The sequence below is a fragment of the Anarrhichthys ocellatus genome, unplaced genomic scaffold (assembly GCF_004355925.1).
Source record: "Anarrhichthys ocellatus isolate YVR2014 unplaced genomic scaffold, GSC_Weel_1.0 scaffold34, whole genome shotgun sequence".
Lineage (NCBI taxonomy): Eukaryota > Metazoa > Chordata > Actinopteri > Perciformes > Anarhichadidae > Anarrhichthys > Anarrhichthys ocellatus.
Genome location: NW_022280064.1, coordinates 3,366,479 through 3,388,891, shown reverse-complemented (window position 1 = coordinate 3,388,891; position 22,413 = coordinate 3,366,479). Strand labels below are relative to the sequence as shown.

At 44.1% G+C, this 22,413-nt stretch overlaps 1 protein-coding gene across 1 annotated transcript; it reads right to left on the bottom strand.

Moving 5' to 3' along the window:
• Positions 1-928: 928 nt before the first annotated feature.
• Positions 929-22,413, bottom strand: ube2j1 (ubiquitin-conjugating enzyme E2, J1). The gene is made up of 8 exons (XM_031866106.1): positions 22,073-22,413; positions 11,117-11,190; positions 9,595-9,726; positions 8,991-9,075; positions 6,782-6,887; positions 4,191-4,320; positions 3,534-3,656; positions 929-1,919 (listed from the first exon to the last, which is right to left on the bottom strand). Exons 1-8 carry the CDS (start codon positions 22,101-22,103, stop codon positions 1,647-1,649), a joined length of 954 nt encoding a protein of 317 aa, XP_031721966.1. The 5' UTR covers positions 22,104-22,413; the 3' UTR covers positions 929-1,646.

The window sequence follows — 22,413 nt, the reverse complement described above, 5'->3', positions numbered from 1 at the left end:
TCCTTCCAAGAAGTAAGACTGCGACTACCTCCAAGCTATTTGTATGCTGCTGTGCAGATAATTAATTTAATTTGCTTCCTAGTTCCTCTGAGTCTCGTCAGGGTGATAAAGCCCTACTCAAAGTATATTAAAAAACAAAAGAGCGTAAACGTTAGACAGTGTTTGGGTCTATTTATACGAGCAGGGGGGGATAAAATGATGCATACATCTTCAGAGAATGAAAGCTAAACGAGAGATTAATGCACAGTGAATGCCATAAAACAGCAGGGGAGGAAGGATATAAATGAACGGCATCACAGTGACCACAGAAAAAATGACTTTCTGATTCAAATAAAGTATAAAAATCTGTTGTAGGCGGTGAAGCAGAATCAGACACTGAGTCATGCTTGCTGTGGAGAGTACACACACAGAAAGTCGTCATGTTTACTGGCGCTAATAATCCCTAAAATGTAAAGCGGTGAGAACGGTCGAAAGTGCTCTGGCCTCGTGCTGCGCTTCACCAAACACGTTGTGTTTTAGCCGATCCTGGATCAGTCGGCTCCTTCGCTTCACAGGCCTGCTGGACAATCATTACGCTGTGGGCGCTTGCGTCAGTGGCGACACGACGACCGGTGCAAGCAGCGCTCTGACAGTTTGATATGTTTCCGACCCTCAGATGGTGCGTTGTTTTGCTTTTGCACCCAGATTGTTTCATTGTTGTATTCTCAGATGCTACGCGCGAGTCATCTCACTCCCTTCTCAGTTCTGTTAAGAGTTGCACGCGCACAGAACCAACGGAACGTGAGAAAATGTCGGCGGGTAAAGACAAAGTTTATGAGCTGAAGTGCAAGCGAGCATTTCAGTTATCCTGGAAGTTTAGTTGTGTAGCGTGTGAGGATGTGGGTGAAACTATACAGTTAAAGAATAAACACGACAATCAACTTTCATCTTTGTTGTTATTTCTTTACCACTAAATAATAAAACAATTTATACAGGGGCAGGAAGATTTATGACCCACTTGGCAATTAATGTTGATTAATTATCCCTGGAGATGCAGGAGGATTCAGACTTTACATTCATACCAACCACAGCCTTATGAACTAAACAGCTAGTTGCACCGTTAAAATAGAGCCCTGTGTGGTGTGACTGATGTGACCAAACAGGAAGTTAAAGCGTGTAAAGAAGAAGAAGTCCGTGCAAATGCTTCCATAAGCCATTACTTTAATTTAAATCCCCTATAATCGTGTTGACATATTATATTACACTTTTAATTAAATAATGGGAGCAAGCAGCAGCACTAGGATGGAACAATTACATGGAAGGGTACATGTGGTGTGTGTGTGTGTGGCTGCTGAACTGATCACAAACAGCTTCCCTGTTTAAAAACAAAAGCATGACACTCTGGAGAGTAAAACTGACAAAGATTAAAAGACACCCTGCAGGTGTTGTGGTGGGTGGAGCGGCTCCTCCGCAGGAATAAAAGTTTCCTTCTGCCGATGAGCAGAGAGGGCACAAAGTCAGCGTAGGCCACCGCCTCGGCTCTGGCTCCACATCGGCTGGCCATAGTTCTGTTCGGGTGGTAGCAGGGTGTGTGTGTGTGTGTGTGTGGGGGGAGGGGGGGTTACTAGAGGGTGAGGAGTAGGGTGGAGGGCCGGCCAGGTGAGCGGTCACAGCTCGTAGTCGAACTTGTACTCGTTGGCCAGGTAGACCCTGCGGAAGATGAGCGCTGCCAGGGCCAGAGTGAGCAGCACGATGAGGACCACGGAGCCCGCGTGGCCCTCGTCCCGAGGCTGGCGAGGAGCCGCGGCGAAGACCGGCCGGCTCTGCCGGCCCTGCTGGCTGTGCTGCTGGGCGCGGCGCTGCCGTGGGCTCAGAGGGCGACCGGTGCCGGCGGGGGCCCGGGGGGGCTCCTCTGCTCCCGTGGAAGGAGACGTTTCCGCCTGTGGAGAAGGAAACAGTTACTCGACTAATCGATCATGCTCACTGTATCCGGATTAATTCATTAGAAAAACATCATAGTTAAGATCTTTGTATGAATTACAAACCTGCAAAGTGGTTTAGGTAGTAGCTAGAGCTGTTAGTGGAGTATTTAGTACAATATTTAATTCTGAAATGTAGTGGAGAAGAAAGTAGCATGACAAGAAAAAACTCAAGTAAAGGACCTCACATTTGTACTTACAATCAGTACTTTTGACTTTCCACCACTGAAATACGTGAAATACTACGATGAACCCGTTCGATTCTGAATTAAATCCGGTGGCTCACAAAATTTGGTGCAACACACAAAGACAACTACTGTGATCCCTCATTTCTAATGTCAACTAGCCGATCACACAGCTCAGCCGTCGCCAGTAAACTGTATTTATGTTGATTCTGTCAGACAGTGTTCTCGTAAAATAATGATGCGATGATCAGCAGAGCAGCCAACAGCTTGGACACGACTGCTGGTTTATGAGCGATACAATCAAATCACTCATCAATTGACACTCATTCCATTGTCCTACAACGGAAATGTAAAACATATGGAGATGAGAATAATGAACTCGTGAGTTTGACTGAATTAAAACACAGCTGGGATGCTTTGTCTTTTATGCAGCTTCACAGGAATAATAAGTGAGCTTCCTGGATGAGCACATTAAAACCTTAATGTTAGAGTTACGACGCTCATCAAACGTGACCAGTGCCGATAGAACGAGGGGGACGACAAACCAATGAGCACAGAGATCACACATTTCACCCAATTAGAGACACAGTTATCCCTCTGTACTCGGGGAACAGCAGCAAGGCACTGTGGGACACCGTGGACCCGGATGAGTTTCAACTCTCGTCCCTCCAACTTCAGCGGCAGATGGCGAGTCCTATTTATTGACGTGTCCCCTCGTCAGTTCATCCAAACCCCAGAGACAATAATCTAAGTCCTCTCTGCTCCTTCAGACTGGTTCTGTGTGGAGCAGCTGGCGCAAAAAACAACAACAATCCTCTTAGGCGACAAAGCTCGTGCACATCATCGGAAAAGAAGCCACAGAAGCACAGGCTTCAAGCGACCGCTGCTGCAGAGTCAGCATGCAGCATTCCGTCCTTCTGTGCATATTCAAAATGATTTGGGAGCTCAGTGGGACGTCGGCGAGGGATGAAGCGTGCCACCAATTAAAAAAGGAACAATGTGAAATATGTGTAATTGTCTGCATACAGACGGGGGCCACGTAATCCTTTTGATTGAACACCGAGGAGCTTCAGAACACCCACTGCTCCGTCTGATACTCTGAGGATTGAACGCTGAAGACGGGTTTTTATGAATGCTAAACATCAAGAGAAGCCTAAAAAACCCTTAGTTTCAACTGTGTTGCATATTTGTGTATGAATGTATTCAGTGGTATATTTTTCATCAAGTCGAGATAGATAGATAGATAGATAGATAGATAGATAGATAGATAGACAGATAGATAGATATATATATCTTTGTGAAATGGTTTCCAGTGAAGTTAGATTTGTAGTTGACGGGCTGCAGGCGGATTAAGTGCTGTGGGACCCCAGAGTGGCAGTTTAACACCCACCTGCTCAGGCCCTTCAGACTCGTCCTGGCCTGCAGACGTGGAGGCGTCTCCCTCGGTGAGTGTGGGAGGTTCGCTTTCTGCACCTCCGCTCTCGCTGGCCTGTCTGAATAAACTGGACTCTTCCTGCATGAACACACAGGGAAGTCAACAACAACATCTTTGCTCTTCTTATTTTAATAAAGAAATGTTCTCCAGGTCTGAAATGACTGATGCTACAGATCAGCAGCTACGCTGCTTAATAACAATGGCAGCACCTCTTCAGGTGCTGCCATTGTTATTAAGAACAACCTAAGCCCCGCCCCTAGCTGCCAGTAGCTCCTCCCAGGATGCTGATTGGTCCGTGCTCTGGCTTGCGGGACACAATCGCATTACTTGAAGCCTGACAAGATGGATTTTTGTGTGAGATCTTGTTGCTGCGATTCTCGCTTGATTTCGTGATATCGCGAGAATCCAGCTGGCGGTCAAGCCAAAGAGAGAATATGATCGAGTATCTTGTAAGACATGGGGATTATAAACCCGTTTCAAATAAAGGCCTGCTGTCTCTCGGCTGTTGAGCTAAATAAGGCCACAGACCTTTAGTATTCTCACTTAAATCATACAGTTATTGGTTATTGGTTTATTGTCCAGCCCGAACACCAAACAGGACTTGTGTTGTACCTTGAAGTTGATCTGCTGGGCCAGCTCTTTGGCCTTGTGGTCCTCTGCGCTGGGGTTGCTGTTGGGGGTCAGATCCATGAGGGCAGAGTGCATGGAGCAGCCGCACGCCTCGCAGCAGAAGTCCTGGGACCTGCACATGGTACATGGAGAGGTCATGTCACGGTGCTCTAATATTTCGTGCATCCTGCCGGCACAACAGACCTGTAGACCTGGTTGTGTAGCCCACATAAATTACTAACTTATGTTATTGGGTTGGGGGGGGGGGGGGGGGGAAAGAAAGAGAAAGAGAGAGAGAGAGAGAGAGAGAGAGAGAGAGAGAGAGAGAGAGAGAGAGAGAGAGAGAGAGAGAGAGAGAGAGAGAGAGCGAGCATGCATCAAAGGTCTCTGGTTGGAGTTGAATCGAGGACCTTGTTTACATAAATAATTTTAGTTAATATGCCGTCATCAACACAAACAAAGAAAGAGACAGCAGACAAAGACCTCTGAATTAGTCAGACACTTAAAAGTGAAACTTCACAAAGTTAGCAGCCTGTGCGCTGGGCGGCACGCTGATCTATCTGCCAAAGACAGATGTACCATCATTTGACGCTCGGCCAATGGTAATTTGGCACCTTGGCTATGAAGCTGTAAAGATTAGATTGAGCTGCCCATATTTCTACCTGGCAGAAACCCCAGCCTCAAAATCTGAGTGTAAACAAGGGTGTGTTTGTGTGCCTCTTTGTATTGCTGGCTGCCTCACATGTTTGTTTTTAACCTTCCCCACCTGTGGCACGTAAAGCTAACGCTTCAGACCGCTGAGTGCTCCGCCAACATCGCTAAGTGAAGGATAAACACAGACGCTTAGTGCAGCGATGGCAAGAAAGAGAAAACATGAAGTTGCCACACATGAAAGAGGTTTCTGTGGATTTGTCTTAGAAAAAGCTAATCGCCTCTTTCATCAGCTAATGGGCTGATGTTACAGCTGTGAAGAGGAGGCGTGAATCACGCTGAGGAAGGCCACATCCCCACCGTGGCGCCCCTCAGGCTAAAAGGCGGCGAGGATAAATTTGGATACATTATGGTACTAAATGATCCAAATCAGTGTCTTCCTCTGGAGTCAAACAGAAGATTGGATTCTATTCAAGTGAAGTTAGGCTGTAGCTGGGGAAGAAGAAGAAGATGGGCTTATTAGGCAGCGCACACTTTGTGAATGTGCTCTTACGCCTCCAGTCATTACGGCGTCCACGTTCCCAAAAGCGGAGGCCGTGGAGACGTGCTCGGCTGACGGTTGCTCACATGAACCACCGTTTGATCCCTTTAAGGCAGAAGTGCCGATCATCAAGAACACATCTGAACTTAAAGACAAAAGGCCAAAACTGGAGATCTGGTTTGTGAAATCTGAGATGAATCTCTGTAACAATTCCTCGAGTGTATTTGTGCTCATGAGTGAATGCACTGATCAGAGTTACGTGGTTGTTTTACTCTAATCTTGCTGGACCAAATGCCAGGAAGTCTGTCTGTGAATGGGACATCCCTTGAGCAGAAGTTATCATATTTACTTTATGTGTGATGGATCTGAGGATTTGTACCAGGCGGCAACCTCCAGCTCTGAAGAGTGAACCAAGTGTATAAACTTATATGACTTGATTGAACTCAAACTGCTTTAACTGGGACAAAGGAAGAAGATATCGTAAAGCCTTCCTCCATCCCAACCATCAGCTGGGCCACTATATCCTCACACTGTACATTACTTTACTAACGTCACAATATATGCAACGACAGCTCGTCTCCCGTTTATGAAATGAGCACACGGGTGACAGAAATGACTGACGTTTGTCATATTCCTTCCTGAAGCTTCCTCCACGGGGCCCCGCCTGTGTTTGCCAACATCAGAAGATGAGCCCCGTCTTTGGCGGCTTACTTGTCAGTCACAAACTTTCAAAGTATTTTGACAAAGCATCAGAGAACCCCGTTTTCTGACTGACAGCTGTCACAATCGCCACGGGAACAGAAACAACCACAAAAACAAAAAAAGTGCCGTCTCAGCCTTAAATAAAAAAAGGTTTTCCATCGGGGAGATAAGCATCCATGTATTTATAGCAACGCGCCTCTATTTCATCTCCATGTGCTAATGAAACAGCCCGGTGATCGAGACCCCCGTCACATCTGCTAATAGGAGATGGACTTCAGCTGCATCCTCTCCTTCTCGGGCTTTTGTACCGTTTCCTCGGTGTGAAATGAGGAGCGGCGTGCCCACTCGTGCTCCCTCCAGAGGCCGGGCATTTTGGCGATAATGACTTTGTCATCTTGCCGTACCAGGACTTGTTTCCCCTCTTGTGCCTGAGGAGTTATCGGAGGGGATGCACGTCCTCGGGGGCTCAGGTGCTGATTACATTACATGGTCACATGGAGTTTGGCGCGTTAATGCCGCCCAAACGGCATCATGCATGTAATGTCGGCACTGATCATCCTCCACCGGTGGGGCTGATAATCCAGCATGCAAGATCATATCACCGCTGTTCACCTCATTATCAGTCTGTATAGCACACACACATAAACACACACCCTGCAGAGGGACACCATTGGAAAGATTGTCGTCTACCAAATCTTACTTTTTGGCCAGGGCCCTCCTCTCTTCTGGAGTATAATCAAGAGATCCTATGGCTCCCTCTCCTTTTGTTGGCATGAATCCGATGATGGCTATCAGGGCGGTTCGGACTGGAAGAGACACAGACGAGAGGAGGAAAAAGAACAACACGAGGAGATGAGAAACATTCAAATCAGAGCAGGTTCTTCAACATTCCTGGGCTAAAAGCAGAGACGGTTCAATGACACGGCAAGGCTGCACATGTCGTCATGCTCGGTGCCCCGTGTTACATAAGTGGGAATGATGCTTTCATTTCCCAGCGTAAGCCTGGATTTACCCGCGGCCTGCGCGAGGACATCCACCGTGCGTCTGCGCTCACACATTCCTCCAGCTGGCAATGCGGTCGGGGTCAAACGGTTGGTTTGTGTCTCTGTTATGACCGGCTGCGTTTGGTCTGTGCTTCAGTCCATCCGATACGCTGGATGAAGCATCTGGAAACCGATTATGTCCGACTGTCTTTGAAAGATCAGCCTACTTTAAAAGGGTTTCCACAATGGGTATTATTATAATAACTACCAAACAATGACAGCAGTACATGCACACTAATATTCTTTTCAATTTATTTGAATTGATGCGTGGTGGGGCTGAACAACATTTGGACTGATTGACAGTTGTTATCAGCGCTCTACACACCGCGTCAAGTTAAGAAGTTGCAAATGAAAACCTGTCACATGAATTAGACTTCACTCAGTCTCGTTTCAATGAAGTAAACAAAAAAAAAAAAATCAAAGTAAGAGCAGGAAGTTAAGTCTGAAATCTTCAATTAATACAAGAAGAAGCACATTTGACTTTGATAGCATTAAGTCTGTTACGATAAGCGTTTTCACTTCCAACTTGAACATGAATGAATGAATCTGTGCACGCGTGTGTATACTTACGACTCCTATTTGACAATCTTCAGCTCTTATAATAAGACATTTACAATATGCTATAATAAATGTTGAATACAGAAAGACTATGTAAACAGAAAAAAACACTGTTTTACACAGAACGGAGTCATAAATTGTTCAGCAAGATAATCTTCAACGTCATCAACAAACTTCACCGCGGTCACATGACGTCACGTCACAACCACTAAGCTAAAGAAGTTTAGTAATCTCATATTCACTACCGACGTATCTTATATTGTAGAACAAAACATTAAAGTCTCTTAACCACAGACATTATTTCAGGCATCTAACCAGAAGCCCACTGGAAGCGTAAACATGCCGACTAATTTCCCCGTTTTAGGGCTCAGTCCTGCAGAACTCTATTAGTCCATACTCATAAATCAATCTAAATTAATATGTAAAATATGAAAATGTAAATCTGAGGGGATGTTTTCATTCCATATGTGGGCGTGCGTGTAACAGCTGACCTGCCTGTGAAATGCAGAGCTGCAACGTGCGGTTATCCAGCCAGGCTTACTGCGGTCATTCCTAAAATAATGAGACACGACTTCTACACAACACAGCAGGGGAGTCGGATCTCTGAGGCACGGGCAGCCATGTGACCCGCAGCATGTTGGTAAGAAGATCAACGTTTTACTGAAATTGGATTCTGTTATTGATTTAATAGTTGTTTGTTTGTTATGAGAGGAAACTAAAAGGCTTTGAGGAAGAAGCCCCGTGTCTCCCACCGACTTCCTCTGAATAAATGCTGCGTCGTGAAAGCAGAAGTCAGCAAAAGGAATCGAAATATTGTCAACATAAAGACATAGCTGGTCCATGTTGTCCAAAAGGTTTGGACGGTCATGTGAGGCGGAGGGCCTGAAGTCTGGAGGTTTCTTATTCCAACTAAAGACGGCAGCATCTTCAACTCTCCGGTTAATGGTGACATACTTCAGTCATCTGAGAGTGGGGTCTGTGTTTACCTCAACTGCAGACCGGCCTTACCTTTAAATGTTATTTATTTAACTTCCCCCGTTTAATAAATATTAGCGCAGTGCCCGCTAAAACTCTGAGCCACCATTCGTCTGATGTTAATTCTTGTATTTGTGCTGCAGAGAGTAGAACGAGTTGATGATTGCCGTTAAAATCATTTCGCATGTACTGACAACTAATAACATTTTCCAGCTCTCCAAATAATAAGACTCAATATTCATACTTTTGTGGACTCTTCAGACTTGCAGTTGGGGAAAGAAGTAACTAGAGCGACAGGTGGAGAACTCGTGACTCTACGTTGAGGAAACTTACTGCTCCAAGAGGGCTGCCAGGTCTCCGGATGGTGGCCAGAGATGCTCAGACAAATCTTCTTGCCAACTTCGAATCTTCCATTCGGCTAGGAGGAAAAGCAATACGAAGAATGTGGAGGTGAGTATGTGGGCGGAGATGAATGAATAAAACATTGTTATGACAAGCCGACAAGATGTGGAAGTTTGGCACAGTGCGGAACGAGGAACTGCCGGCTGCTACGGTGCAAAAAAGTGAGTTGATTTTTGAAACGATGAATGCAAACTAAGAGAAAGAAAAGTAGCTGGACACAATGAAAAAGTGTCTGTCAAAGCAATTGAGAGTACTCCAGCTTTTTGTCATTAGTGCAGATGTCATACAGCTGTCTGAATACAATAAGAGCGCCTCGTATTCTCACAAAACCAGAGCCATTCCCTCTGACAGTGTGATGACAGCCCCGGCTTCGGTCTGACAACTGTCACTACGTGCACTGCAACCAGAACTGGCTGAGGGTTAAACGACATGCCGTCCATTTTAACACTCCTCGCTCATCCAATTTGACGTCGGGCTTCGGCGGGAGAATAATCGGATGCGATTTGATAGGTGGCCGTCGTCGTCGGCGTCTTACCGTGAGGAGGATGATGCTGGGGGGCTTCATGGGGTACTCTGGGGGAAGCACGATCCTGCCGTGGTAAACCCCGCCGTCGAAATCAGAGTCTGGGGGCCCGCGAACAGAGAAGTGCCACTCAAAGAGGTTATCCTGCAAAAACAGAGAAATGTCCGGAGATAACAAACCTGCGACTTCTCACGTCAGTCTGAATAGGGATACGGTTCATTTATCGCATGAGATAGTCCCTCGATGCTACACGAGATAAAACAAAACTATGTTTTGTGTTTTCTGGGTTCAGGTGGAAGCATTTGAGAAAGTTCTCTTTAAGAATTTAACGGTCACACATGGTGAGTAATTGATATACAAATGGTCATTTAGTGGGTGAAGTCTTCCTTTAAGTTTACAGACATCTATCAGCGTTCTTTACCAGAGTGGAGATGTGAGGTGACCATGTCAGGTTCTCTACGATGCCGATTCCCAGAAACCTAAAACTGTTGCTCCACTTCAGCTACATTGATGTAGACGGGGGGGGGGTGCGTCGTCGCCTCAATTTCCTATATCAACTTTCTATATCTGCTCAGGCTGCATGAACTCAAACCTGACTCACAGGAAACTCTCGCATGTCATCGTCACGTGATGCCCTTCAGCCCTGAGGCCTCCGAACACGACGAGAGTAACGAAACAAAAAGTTCACCTCAAGTTTAATGACACATTCACCCGAGGAGTCACGCTCTCCTTAATCACCCGGCACCGCCGCTCCAGCCTCATTTTAACAGACTACATGATTCACAAGAATGACCTGGTTCTTGCTAGAAGCTTCTAGAAGTATGCATGCGTGTAATGGTTTTATTTGTTCACATTTAACTAGCGACCTAGAGTTACATTGTGATGCAAATAGGGTTCACTTATGTTAGATTAAAAACATAAAGTAACATCCAATTTTCTTTCAATCGTCAGGAGCAATTTGGGGTTCAGTATTGTGCTCAAGGACACTTACACAGTAGGAATGCTGTCAGATTAATTAAAGCACTTTATTTGGAGGTAAAACTGAATGTGGTGTTATATTTGTCACCACGTTCCCACATTTGATTATTTTGGTGAATACGTTATTGTTACTGAGAGAAGCTATCGACAAAACTACAGTGCAAAGATTGTATGAAAACCATAAATTACAAATTCCTGAACAAAATACTCAATTTGAATAAAGTGATTCAGTGCGTTGAATGAGTTGGTCTACTTCCAATTAAATTAATCTAACTCATGAGTTATTGGAAATGTTCATAATGTGCATAAATACCAGGTATGAACAGGATGACAACTACCATTTCTTACTGAGATCAGATCAAATCAAATTAAATAGTATATACACAGACGTTTGTATAAATTATCCAGTAAGTGTGTTATTATGATTTTAGTCATATATGTGCAAATGTAGTTTAGAGAACTTTGGCTCCCCCCTGAGCTAGACTCTACAGGATGTTGGTGATCGGCAGCTAAAGTAATCTAGTAAAGAGTTACTACAGGACAGCGGTGGACTTACTTCCAGCGGCTGGGCGTGGTAGTGCTCCGTGGGATCCCTCAGCTCAGCAGCCTCTTTCATCAGCCTCTTCACCGCTGGTTGTTCAATGGAAACGAAGAACACAGAGGTTAGTCTCTTTAAGGGTATAAAAGAGTCTAATTCATGATCATTACAGCGTACATGTTCAGTGCACACCACGATGTGTTGCGTGTGAAACCCGACAATTACACCCAAATGTCAACAACGGCAGGGTTTGTTTTTACAGGCCAACATCTTCTGATTTCCAGATGCAGAAGGCTGTAAATGCGTCGCTCCTCTGGGTAACAGGACGTTAACTCAGATGGACAGATGAGAGGAGCATGTAGAGCGATAGAGCTCCATGTACTGGCAAGTCTCCGCTAAAAACCACACTGACTGTCACTCATTCGGACAGCCACAGTAAAACAAGGCTCCTTCAAATGTGCAATCCAAAAAGCTTGGATCTAAAACCACCTTTGTCACTTCTGTTTCTACGCAACTGTCCAAGAAGACACCGAAGTTATATTTTGTGCGCTCCCCCTCCGCCATCATGGAAGATCTTCTAGTTCCTTAAATGCACCTCGAAGGTGATGAGGAGTGAGGACAGAGGAGGCTTGTGGAGGAGCTGAGAATCGAGCATTTAAAGCTACTACGAGGAACTTTTATTCAGTATTGTTTTTGGCGGTCCCTGTGGACTAAAGCGGTAGTGTTTCCAAACGCCAGACTCCCTTTAGAAAACCTCTCATTCTACTGCAGCAGGGTCTGACAGCTGGTGGTCTAGTTTACTGATGTAGGTCATATAGAGGCATCAGTATTAAATTGGGACGGTTTCATAACCAGTTAAAAATTCTTCACGGTAACTTTAAGTCACTTTTTCAGCAGAAATGCAAAAGTTCCCTGCTTCCAGGTCACACATCCCATCGTGCTTCAGCACAAGCTCGTGAGTCAACAGCGTCTGGTGTCACAGTCTCAGCCTTGCGTGAACAAAGTGATCATCGCAAGTTCAAAAAAGTCTTTCTGAGCTGTCGAAAAACAAGGTCAATTCTGCTCTCTTATGCTCACCGCTACTGCCGGAGCTGCAAGACGGAAACAAGATGGGGCTGAAAATGGGGAAAAAAAGCAGAACTAAGAGGTATTCATGGAGGCGAAATTGGTTTGGAATCCAATCGAGTGCGGACTGGGTGTCGGAGTTGTGAATGCATACTGTGAAATGAAACACGGGAGAGGAAGACGAAGGGCAGCGGCGTGATGGGTGGAAGAAAATAACATTGATGAAGGCGAAGCTTAGAGGATGTGGAAGCTGCAAGGATGAGCGGAGCAGCGGAGCGATGATGGACCGACACCACGCGGCTTTTCAGGGCACGTGTTGTCTCTGGATTCTGAGAAGATGAGAACCAACCACAGTAATCTCACACTGGAGACACACACACACAAGACGTGTGTGTTTACCTTCTCCTCATGCAGCACTTGCAGTCGTACTCAAGCTTTAAACTAGTTAGACGAGGGGCGAAGATGAGAAACTGATCCCGTGTGAGAATAAATTCTCACGTAGCCGTCTACGATCAAAAGCGATCAACATACACCTCGTGTTCTGATCAGTTTCAGGCGACTGTATCCCAGCGTGATGACGTGTAAAATGCAAAACTCTACACACATGTGATATGAATGTTATAATTCACCGAACGACGTCTGAAACAGAAGAGCTGAGCTACATTTCTACTAGAATAATGAAATAACCGGCTTTTGTTGTGGAACATCATCCTTTAAGCAAATGTACTTGAGTATTTCCATTTTAGTGCATCAATAATAATTTATATATACATGTTCTCTGTTTTCCCTATTAAATAAATACATTTAATTAAATTATAATCCCTATGATTCCCTCACTTCTTATCCATTAATACTTAATTAACTCCCTTTTGTTTTTAGAAAGTACCAGCATCTGTGTGAGTACACAAACATTACAAAAACAAAACATAAATCCTGCTGCAGTGCATTACAAGTGTGCTGTTATCTACCAAGATAAGGTTTTCACATCGCAGCTCTGAGAAAGGAAACGGCTTTTTACACTGCATGAAGTAGAAACACGGAGTACTTCTTCCAACACGAGCTGTTGGTTTGATTACATCTTCTCGTTTCATCCTCACTCTCAAAATTCCACCTTCATCAATGACAATTTGTTGAGTTTTTGTGAAAACATTAAGCTTCAACAGAATCTCTGTTTGCCCATGTGCCCCGCCCGCACATTAGAGCCAACAAATTAAATAACAGACAGGAAGCTTAACTGTGCAGAGATCTGTGAAGGGCTCAACATACGGCTGCAGCACTCCGCCGTGTGAGCTCCATCCATCACGGCCAGCGGCAGAATATTTCAAATTCACAAACGCTGAGCCAGCTGTATAGGCAGGGGGGGGGGGATGAGCCGAACAGGGGGCTGATGGGACAGTTTCTCCTCCTCACTCCAAAGCTAACTAGCCAGCCATACATCCCAAAGCTTCATGTCTTAAACCTGCATTCTATCTAATGTCCACCAGGGGGTGACTCCTCTGGTTGTATAGAAGTCTATGAGAAAATGACTCTACTTCTCTCTTGATTTATTACCTCAGTAAACATTGTAAACATGAGTTTATGGTCTCAATCTCTAGTTTCAAGTCTTCTTCAGTACAGCATGATGTCCATTTAGAGTCAGCTGGTCTTGGCTCCTTTGTGATTGACGGGTCTCTACCAGAGTCGTATGCGGCGTCTCTACCAAGGCGTCAGAACTTCGTAGTCCAAAATGCCAAACCTGAGGCTATAAAACCGGAGTCCACAAACCAATGGGTGACGTCACAGCGGCTACGTCCACTTGTTATACGGAGCGTATGCTTCCTAGCGAGCTGCAACGGCACTTTACGACTGTCGTTTGTTGTCAACATAACTAACCGTCGCCATTTTCTTTCGTACATATCAAATGTCAAAGGACAACAGTTCAATGTCCGTTTTACTATTTCTACGGTTCAATCCTTTTGGATGTGATTTTACAAATCAATAAAAATGGAAACATATTCATATAAATATTGCGTTGTTGCTCATTAGGAACTCTTATACAACTTTATTTTACCCCACTAGAACAGTTTAATAAGAACAACAATTTGATCACATTACTATTGGGGTTTATGGGCTATGATAAATATATATACAGTATGTACATACACATTATATACATGCATAACATATGATTAATTCATTAGTATATTGTCCGCTACTCTTTCCGATATCTAATCTCATATCACAATATCAAAATTAAAGAGCCGGAACTATTCCACAGTCTGACGTAAGGTCTCTGGATGTTCACACTATTTTGAAAACTTGGTATGATGAAATAAAACAACAAAGAAGAAACTCTGACAAAACTTTCCCCCCAAAAAAGCTTCACTTTTGATTGTCGAGCTCAGGCTCTCCGATGCGTGGAGTTGTTTCTCACGCTGAAGAAAAACGAAAGATAAAAGGAAACGGAAATTCTCTGAAGGTTGGACATCGCCTGCTGTGTGCAGACGAACCCTGAACGTCGATAAGGAGACGGGCACCTTTAAAGTTTGCCACAAACACACCAGTATCTTCTTTCTACAACACCAAAAAAAGCACAAGCGGCTGGTATCCAAGGGTGCAAGGATCAGAACAAAGCGTCCTCAAGATGTTCCCAAGAGCGCACACTTGTTATGCAAGACAGACGAAAGGGAGCGGTGCACGGAGAACGGAAAATACCGACCGAGGAGAGCGGAAGAGGCCGCAATTAGAATGAAAAGAGGAGATAAGGAGGAATCAGCTGGGAGAAGGTGACGTGAGGGATCTCTTGAAATGAGTTTTTAACCTTCGGCAGAAGCTGCAGAGCCGTTGTTGATGGAGAGAGAAATGTCAATTCGCCGTCGTGTACCCCAGGAGGGACAACTTTGAAAATCACGATTGATACGCTGGTCTGATGTCTGTTATTGTGACTCTGACATCAATGCAAAGCTCTGGAGGAGATGTGTGCTGAGAGTGTGAGGAGCAAAGTGTTTGTAGGTGCGTTTCTTTCGTCGTTGGTTTCCCACGTTTTCTTTCATTTCATAAATCCAGAGTATATTCATGCACTTAAATCCTCGCCTGCATTGAAAGATTTTGGTCTCAACTAAATGTTCTGTGCTGGTGGAACAGTAGGGGGTATTATGGTTGCAAACTAGGCCAGATCACTCTGGATGTTTCTTCTGAACGTATCAGCAGCATTTTGCATATTTTTATAGACGTTTGCAAAACAGAACAACTTTTTAACTTGGCAAATTAACTTCCCGTTACTGAAAACATTTCTTTTTCCTAAATGAATAGAATTGGATTAAATAGCGTAGAGCTTGTTGTTGAGGTCTGTCAGGGTTTAAAACACTCACAAAACTCAACTTTCAAGGGAACTTAGCTACAGTTGTATAAACAAGACTATTCTTACATGAAAACTGCTCACAACAAGGTCTGTGGATCACCCAGAGTGACCAGGGTCAAGATTTCTGGAATTTAAATGCATCTTTTTCAATTTTTGAGCACCACAAGACGATATAGTCCCATTATCTCTACGGCTGATATCTCCAAAACTGGGCCACTCGCACCAAAACAATTTAGATTGATGAATAAGAGTAGAGGTAAGAGGACAAATGTGTTTGATTTTGAGGTGAACTATCTCTTTAAGCGAAGCTAAGCATCACAGACAGGACGAGCTCCGTCACCGCCAAATCCTGGTGGTCCCGACTCAGAGCTTTTAAGGCGATGAGCTTACAGCGTTGATATGATGTGCTCACACGTTTAACAGCAGATTTTACCACATTGTTCGCCAGCTTCCTGTCATCTACACTTAACTACCTGAGGCAAACCTATAAGTGGTGTATTGTGCGAAGGGTTTTTCCTGCAGCGTTTAACATTTCGTGTGAGATTAAGAATCAAGCTTAAGGCAAAAATAACAAGAGGCACTAATTTATAAAGCAAAGGCCACAAGTTTCATGAGTGAGGCGACGGCGTCTTCTATTAACTTCATTGATAAAGTGACGAGATGAGTCGAGGTCTGTCCACAGAATTTATATAAGAAGAGGACGTAGTCACCGTGACGTCACCCATTGGTTTGTGGACGTTTTGAAGCCTCGAGTTCGGCGATAACGGCCGTCGCCATCTTGGAATACAGCCGCATGTTTACTGAGGTAATAAAGAGAGAAGTAGAGTCATTTTCTCATAGACTTCTATACAACCAGACTTCTTTTTGCAGCCAGAGGACACACAACGATTGTTTTTTGCATCTGTCTGCTTCTGTTTAGGTTGTTAGTTTAAAGTTATATGCTGACAAGCTGGACCGTGTTGTTTGCACTGACTGTGTGGTCAAACAGAGAGGTGACCATGACAAACAAACTGCACTTCACTGGTGTTCTTGAACCACAAAAAAAAAAAAAAAAAAAAAAAAAAGCACACAGACAAAAGGTTTCAAACATTAAAGCTACGCAAGTGACTTTGTGACATTTTCCACGAAACCACCTTTGGTCGAGCCTAAATAGCACCGACACAAGCTAGACAGAGAGCGTGATATCCCGCTACTCACAGAGTTAATGTTTAACCTGCAGTGCAGAACATTTGTTTCCCCCCTCTGGCATTCAGAGATATTACCATACGAGAGAGACCAGCAGCAGCTCGGGGGTTTGCCGGAAAATCCTACAAAGCGTCCGAGAAACATTTGTGGGGTGGATGCTCAGGATAAAAAACCAACTCTGCATTCAAAGGCAAGGATTTAAGTACAACAATACAGGGTTTTGTGTTCATTTGTGGGGATTATCTTGCTGAACAAAACGTGTAAGTTTCATCAGCCTTTGTTTGCCACAGAACACATTTCTGCAATAATCCAAAGGGTCTCTGTAATAGTTAGACTTAGCGCTGTGAAGCCGTCTGCAGTTTGCTGATGCAAGCTGCTCTGTAATTGCAAGAATGTATCATAATGACAAATTTGCGTAAAATACAAACTGGTTTGAGTCTGTACACCGCAACGAACCGGCAAAACCAGAAACCCATCCAACTACTGCACTCCAGCATATAACCACCTACAGCTGAGTGACTGAACCACCAACAGTCTCTACTTACGTTTCCAACTAAAACTTCTGCTGCCTACAGGTTGTTTAAACATCATTAACCATGAATTATTAAATTGCGGCTCTCGCAGTTTGACAGTCCCACTCTGAGAATTGTGATGCCGATATAAAAAAACGATGAATCATTCAGCGCTGGTCCTACTTTTAGGAACAGGGCTCCGGGAGCATACAGTACGGTGCAGTGAATAACTACGGGTTGTGCCTGTCTGTATGTATTGTAAGCTCAACCTCAGTGTATGGTACATGCCTGGTGCCCGAGGAGACAATACGCCTGATGTGTGGTCTAAGTTGTCCTGACAGCACAGGGAGCAGTGGTCTCAACTACTGCCCAGCAGGCCTTGGCCTCAATCCCAGAGCGACAGCAGCACATTATGGCTGTGTGTGGGAGGACTGACTGTGCAGAAAATACTAACTTCTGTACCATCCTCCTTTTCCAGTTATCTATCTCCACATACTGTATACACACATGCTGTTTATCTAATCAGGCAGGAACCTCTGGATCTAGACAGAGAAGCAATGCTGAAGTGCCTTTAACCCTCTGAACCCCAAAACCCACCGACGGGATTGAAAAGTATTTTTTCTTTCAATAAACGGCAAAACTACACCGTTTATCACAGCCAGAAGCTGTAAAAACAGACATTATGGTCAGATTTTCATCTTTCCAACAATGCTTGAACACCTCATGTGCGATGAACTCTTTCACCAGGCAATGGCCAAAACGCCGAACTGAAGGCTTCAAAAAACGCAGTCGATAAACCAATGGGTGACGTCACAACGACCACGTCCACTTTATATACACATCCATGGTCTGAATACTGTAAATACTTATTTTTTTCTTACCTAAGAAAGTTTTACAAATCCCAACATTGTTGAAAATACTGGTGGCATGGGTCAGACAGAAAGACACTTTTAGGGTGGACCGATGGACCGAGAGAGCTGCAGCTGAAAGCTATTCAGGTTAAAAGATTCTCTCCATCTTCGAGGCCACCAGTAAGTCATGATTTTCCACTTGGAGAATCCATCAGTGCCCTGCGGAGGTGTGATAGGCTATCAGGGCTGGACAGGCACTTCAGAATGAAAGATGAACCACTTTAAAGAGTCTTCTCATGGGATGGCAGGACTCACACTCCAGAGGGACTCCTCGGGTCATGGACAAGACGTCCTGGTGTCAAAGCCGAATCTCAGAGGACGATATCCGATCTCCCACATCAGCCCGTCTACAGAGCCGATCCATTGTCAGAACTTTTAGAAGATTTTGGGCAAAAATCGGTTATGATAATACCGTAATCACAAAAAAAGGAGCCCTACCAATATTGGCATTTTAAAATATAGATTTTCTAACATAGACTAGAGGATGTAGACTGCAGATCTCCACCAGGTGAGACTGCATTGCTGTTATGTTTGAGTGAATGAATACAATATTAGGACCCCCCCAGTCAAGTATATCACAAATCTCACACACCAGAAATGTTTCATTTCAAATGATTCATGTCTCATTTCAATCTATGCAAATGTCTGCACCGACTCGGTCAAATACCAGTAAAATCAATAACGACTTTGACTTTTTAGGATGGTTAAAGTCCCTACGATATGTTGTTCTCAAACACTTTGTCCCAGCTACGATGTCTTACACCACATCCCATAAATCAAAGCAGGTTTCTGTCTGAATCAACAGTCTCCATAGACTACAAGCGTCTACACCTTTGTTCCCGTTTGTGTGTGTCGGGGGGGGGGGGGGGGATTTTGAATACGGTTGCCCTTGATAGCTGAATATTAATCAAACAAGTGCGAGCACAATATAAATGTGTACTTTCACACCATCACAGGAGGGCTTCCTTCACCGCGGCGTTGGTCTCATCAACTGACAGTTAGGAATCATGCTGTGCAGCCCTTGATTGAACAATCATTGAGACACATGCCTTTTTGTCAATGGCAATTTTAAGGTGCCTTTCTAGTCCCGGGAGCAATTTGGGAGCAATTTGGGGTTCAGTGTCTTGCCCGAGGACACTTGGACATGGACTGGAGGAGCCGGGGATTGAACCGCCGATCTTCCGATTGGAAGCCGACCCCCGGCTCAGACGCTTGTTACGGCATCCAGCAGACAATGTTCTCCCTGTGGTTTGCTCTAGCATGTCTAATGAAGCTGGTTTGACTGTCTCTCAGAGGGTCACACAAGGATTCTGTATTTTTGCAAAAACTCCAGATCTCTCTGTGAAAGAAATACATTACAATTCAGGGGTTTCAACAACTACTCATGTATAGTTTAAAGGACCAGTCTGTAGGTGTGTAGTTAAGTGGGATTTATTAGCAGAAATTGAATATACTATTCATAACTGCGTTTTTATCGGTGTATAATGAACTAAAACTTGTGTGTTTGTTGGATTAGATTGAGTCCATCTACATAGGGAGACTGATTGACTAAGAGGAAGGCAGCCCTATAATTACATTATACTGTTGTTTTATCTTAAAACGGTATCATCAGTTGGAGCATTTCAACATTGCCCCATCCACTACGCAGACCTCCACAGCATTACTCGCTGCCTCGCTACATAAGCGGTACTCTACACTGACTCTGTCCGTCGGTCGTACGCTGCACATTCCTCCAGAATGAACTTGCGAGGGATGCTGAGCTGGAAGAGGAGATCCGGGTCTCGGCACAGCATCCTCTTAACACCACGCTCCCTGCCAGCGGCTGGATGCACTGTGACAGGCGCTCCGGTGCTCCAAATCCCATGCCCATATTTGGCTCTTCCTTCCGGTAACAGTAAGCAGAGATGACAAGGAAAAGCCCCTTTTCCCTCACAAGGGCCTCTGGCCTCCGCTGGGTTTGCAGAGGTCAGGTCACCGGCCCAAGGCGATGGGGCGATAATCTCCGTACGCCAAATCATCTTATGTAATGTGTAGTTTGAGTGTGATTCAGAATTGGTCCAGAGGGGAGAGAGGAGACACGCTTACGTAATAAAAAGCAGACTCAAAAAGATGTGAAATGCCCAGAGCACAGAGAAAGGAGAGGAGTCCTCCAAAGTCTGAGCACTTTCTACTTTTCTGTGGCTGCTGCTTCCACCACATTCAGCTCAGAGGTGAAGCCAGGAGAACAAAAGAGAGACAATCGCACTCGTTCAGTCAGCCCTGAACTTAGAAAAACCACTCTGGTGTGAAAAGATACAGTACGGAAGGATATAGAACATTTTATACACCAGAAATATAATGTACAGCACTGTGGATGTGATCTTTAGGGACATTAAAGGGCCAGACTAAATGGAGACAGCTGGAAAGTACGATATATATATATATATATATATATATATACATACAAATATATATATACATACATACACATTCATCAAGAAGGAAACTGATCATAAGTTACAGCCCCAGTGTTGAATATTATAGTTTAACTAAGTTACTAACTGTATTAGTTTGCCTTGTTTTATGGTGATTCAACATGTGCATTAAACACCAGTCAGATTATCTCTGTGACTTCTGAAACTCTGAATATCAAAACTGAAACCGTTCCAACCCGCTGGCTCTAAACAAATCATGCACGCACCTGCATGTGTTTGCACACGTGTACATACGTGTACACCCGCAGAGCAAACAGCAGCTACAGGACTCTCAAATAAGTACTTGTGATACGTGGCATGAACTCACTGCTTTCACTACGGTACCAGTAACTGTTTTTCTAGACATTTGTGCCTGCTGACACTTCGAAACAAACACACACACACACACACACACACACACACACACACACACACACACACACACACACACACAGGAGTTGATGAAACCCCTGAGCACATAACATACAGTGATCTCAAACCTGAGACGGGTGTTGACATGCCACATCATTATGCTCTCTACTGCAGTGCTCGCTCGCATATGTATTAAAATCACTAAAGTAGCAGAAGTGCACTGTTGGTCATAACCAATGACCAACAGCTGCTTCATCTTTGCTGCTAATGTTGCTTTGAAAAGTTTCGATACTGCATGTGACTCACTTGTTGCTTGGGAAAATAACCTATGAACTGTATATCGCTCAGTAAATAGCCATGCAAATCACCACTATCACAACTAGGCCACCTTCTACTACTTCTACACCACGTACTTCAGCCAGGAAGAGAGCCGAGTCAATGCAACTAATGAGTGAATACAGATGTTTCTGTTCAGTGCAAATACAAAGTACCTCCAAAAAACCACCAAACACTAAGAAACAGAGTCAATATATTTAATATATATATATGTATACATATAACATCCCTCTGTCTGTCTGTCTTGAAATTGCCAGTCGACCCTCATCTAACTGCATGTCTTTTATTGTTGTTCGTCTGTGTCTGACTGACTTATATATTTCACATACTCTGCATGCTTTCATGTTTTGTTCCTCTGACATGGATGTTTTTAGTGTCTAACAATACAGCATCATCTTGTCTTCAGTCCATGTTTCTATTTAACATAGTTATCCCTAATTTTATTTGCTTTGTGTGTTGAATGTGTCTTGTTAGTACTTGACAACGTAGTATAAGAGTCTCCTGAATGATGATACTACTTATATTATTCTCACTTCTTTCATTGTTTCTGCACGCTCTGTAAAGGGTCAATATTGCATAACTATGCAAGTGTAATCTTAGGTTTATTTTGAAACATCTGCCAACAGCAATGTTTGTATTAATGTGCACTGTCCCTTGTCAAATAAACCAATAAATAAAATATATATATATATGTAGTCATTTCATTTTAACTTACCACAAGTAGTTATTGTAGCTTTATAGTAATAAAGTGAACTGGTGGGTTTCTCTGAGAGCTGCAGAACATTTAAAAGAGAGCTTACCTGGACTCTTGAGGTTGTATTTATTCTCCATGCTAACAGATGTCGTTGTTTCTGATGCTAACTCGCTAGCTAACTTAGCTTCCAAGCGACCTATACCGCTACTTAACGTTAGCTACACGTTAGCAAGCCCCGGCTATTAGCTTCCTTCGGTCCTCAAATATGAGCAGGACAGCGGAAACCGGAGGTCGTCCGCTGTGCCCGGTGTTCCGGTGTGCAGCTGCAGTATAATCTATCAGTGTACAGTCGTCTCAACGGTTATTGACGAGTTGTTTCTCAAGTTATCCGCTGTTTCGGTTTTGAAACTGTTTTGCTTCAATGTTATCTTCGTGACGTCATTTATG

Coding starts and splice junctions, on each gene's coding strand:
- ube2j1 (XM_031866106.1), bottom strand. CDS start 22,103: ATGGAGAATAAATACAACCTCAAGAGTCCAG. Junction 9,727..11,116: donor ACCACGCCCAGCCGCTGGAA/GTAAGTCCACCG, acceptor CTGTTTTTGCAG/GATAACCTCTTTGAGTGGCA. Junction 4,321..6,781: donor AGGAGGGCCCTGGCCAAAAA/GTAAGATTTGGT, acceptor TACCATGTGCAG/GTCCCAGGACTTCTGCTGCG.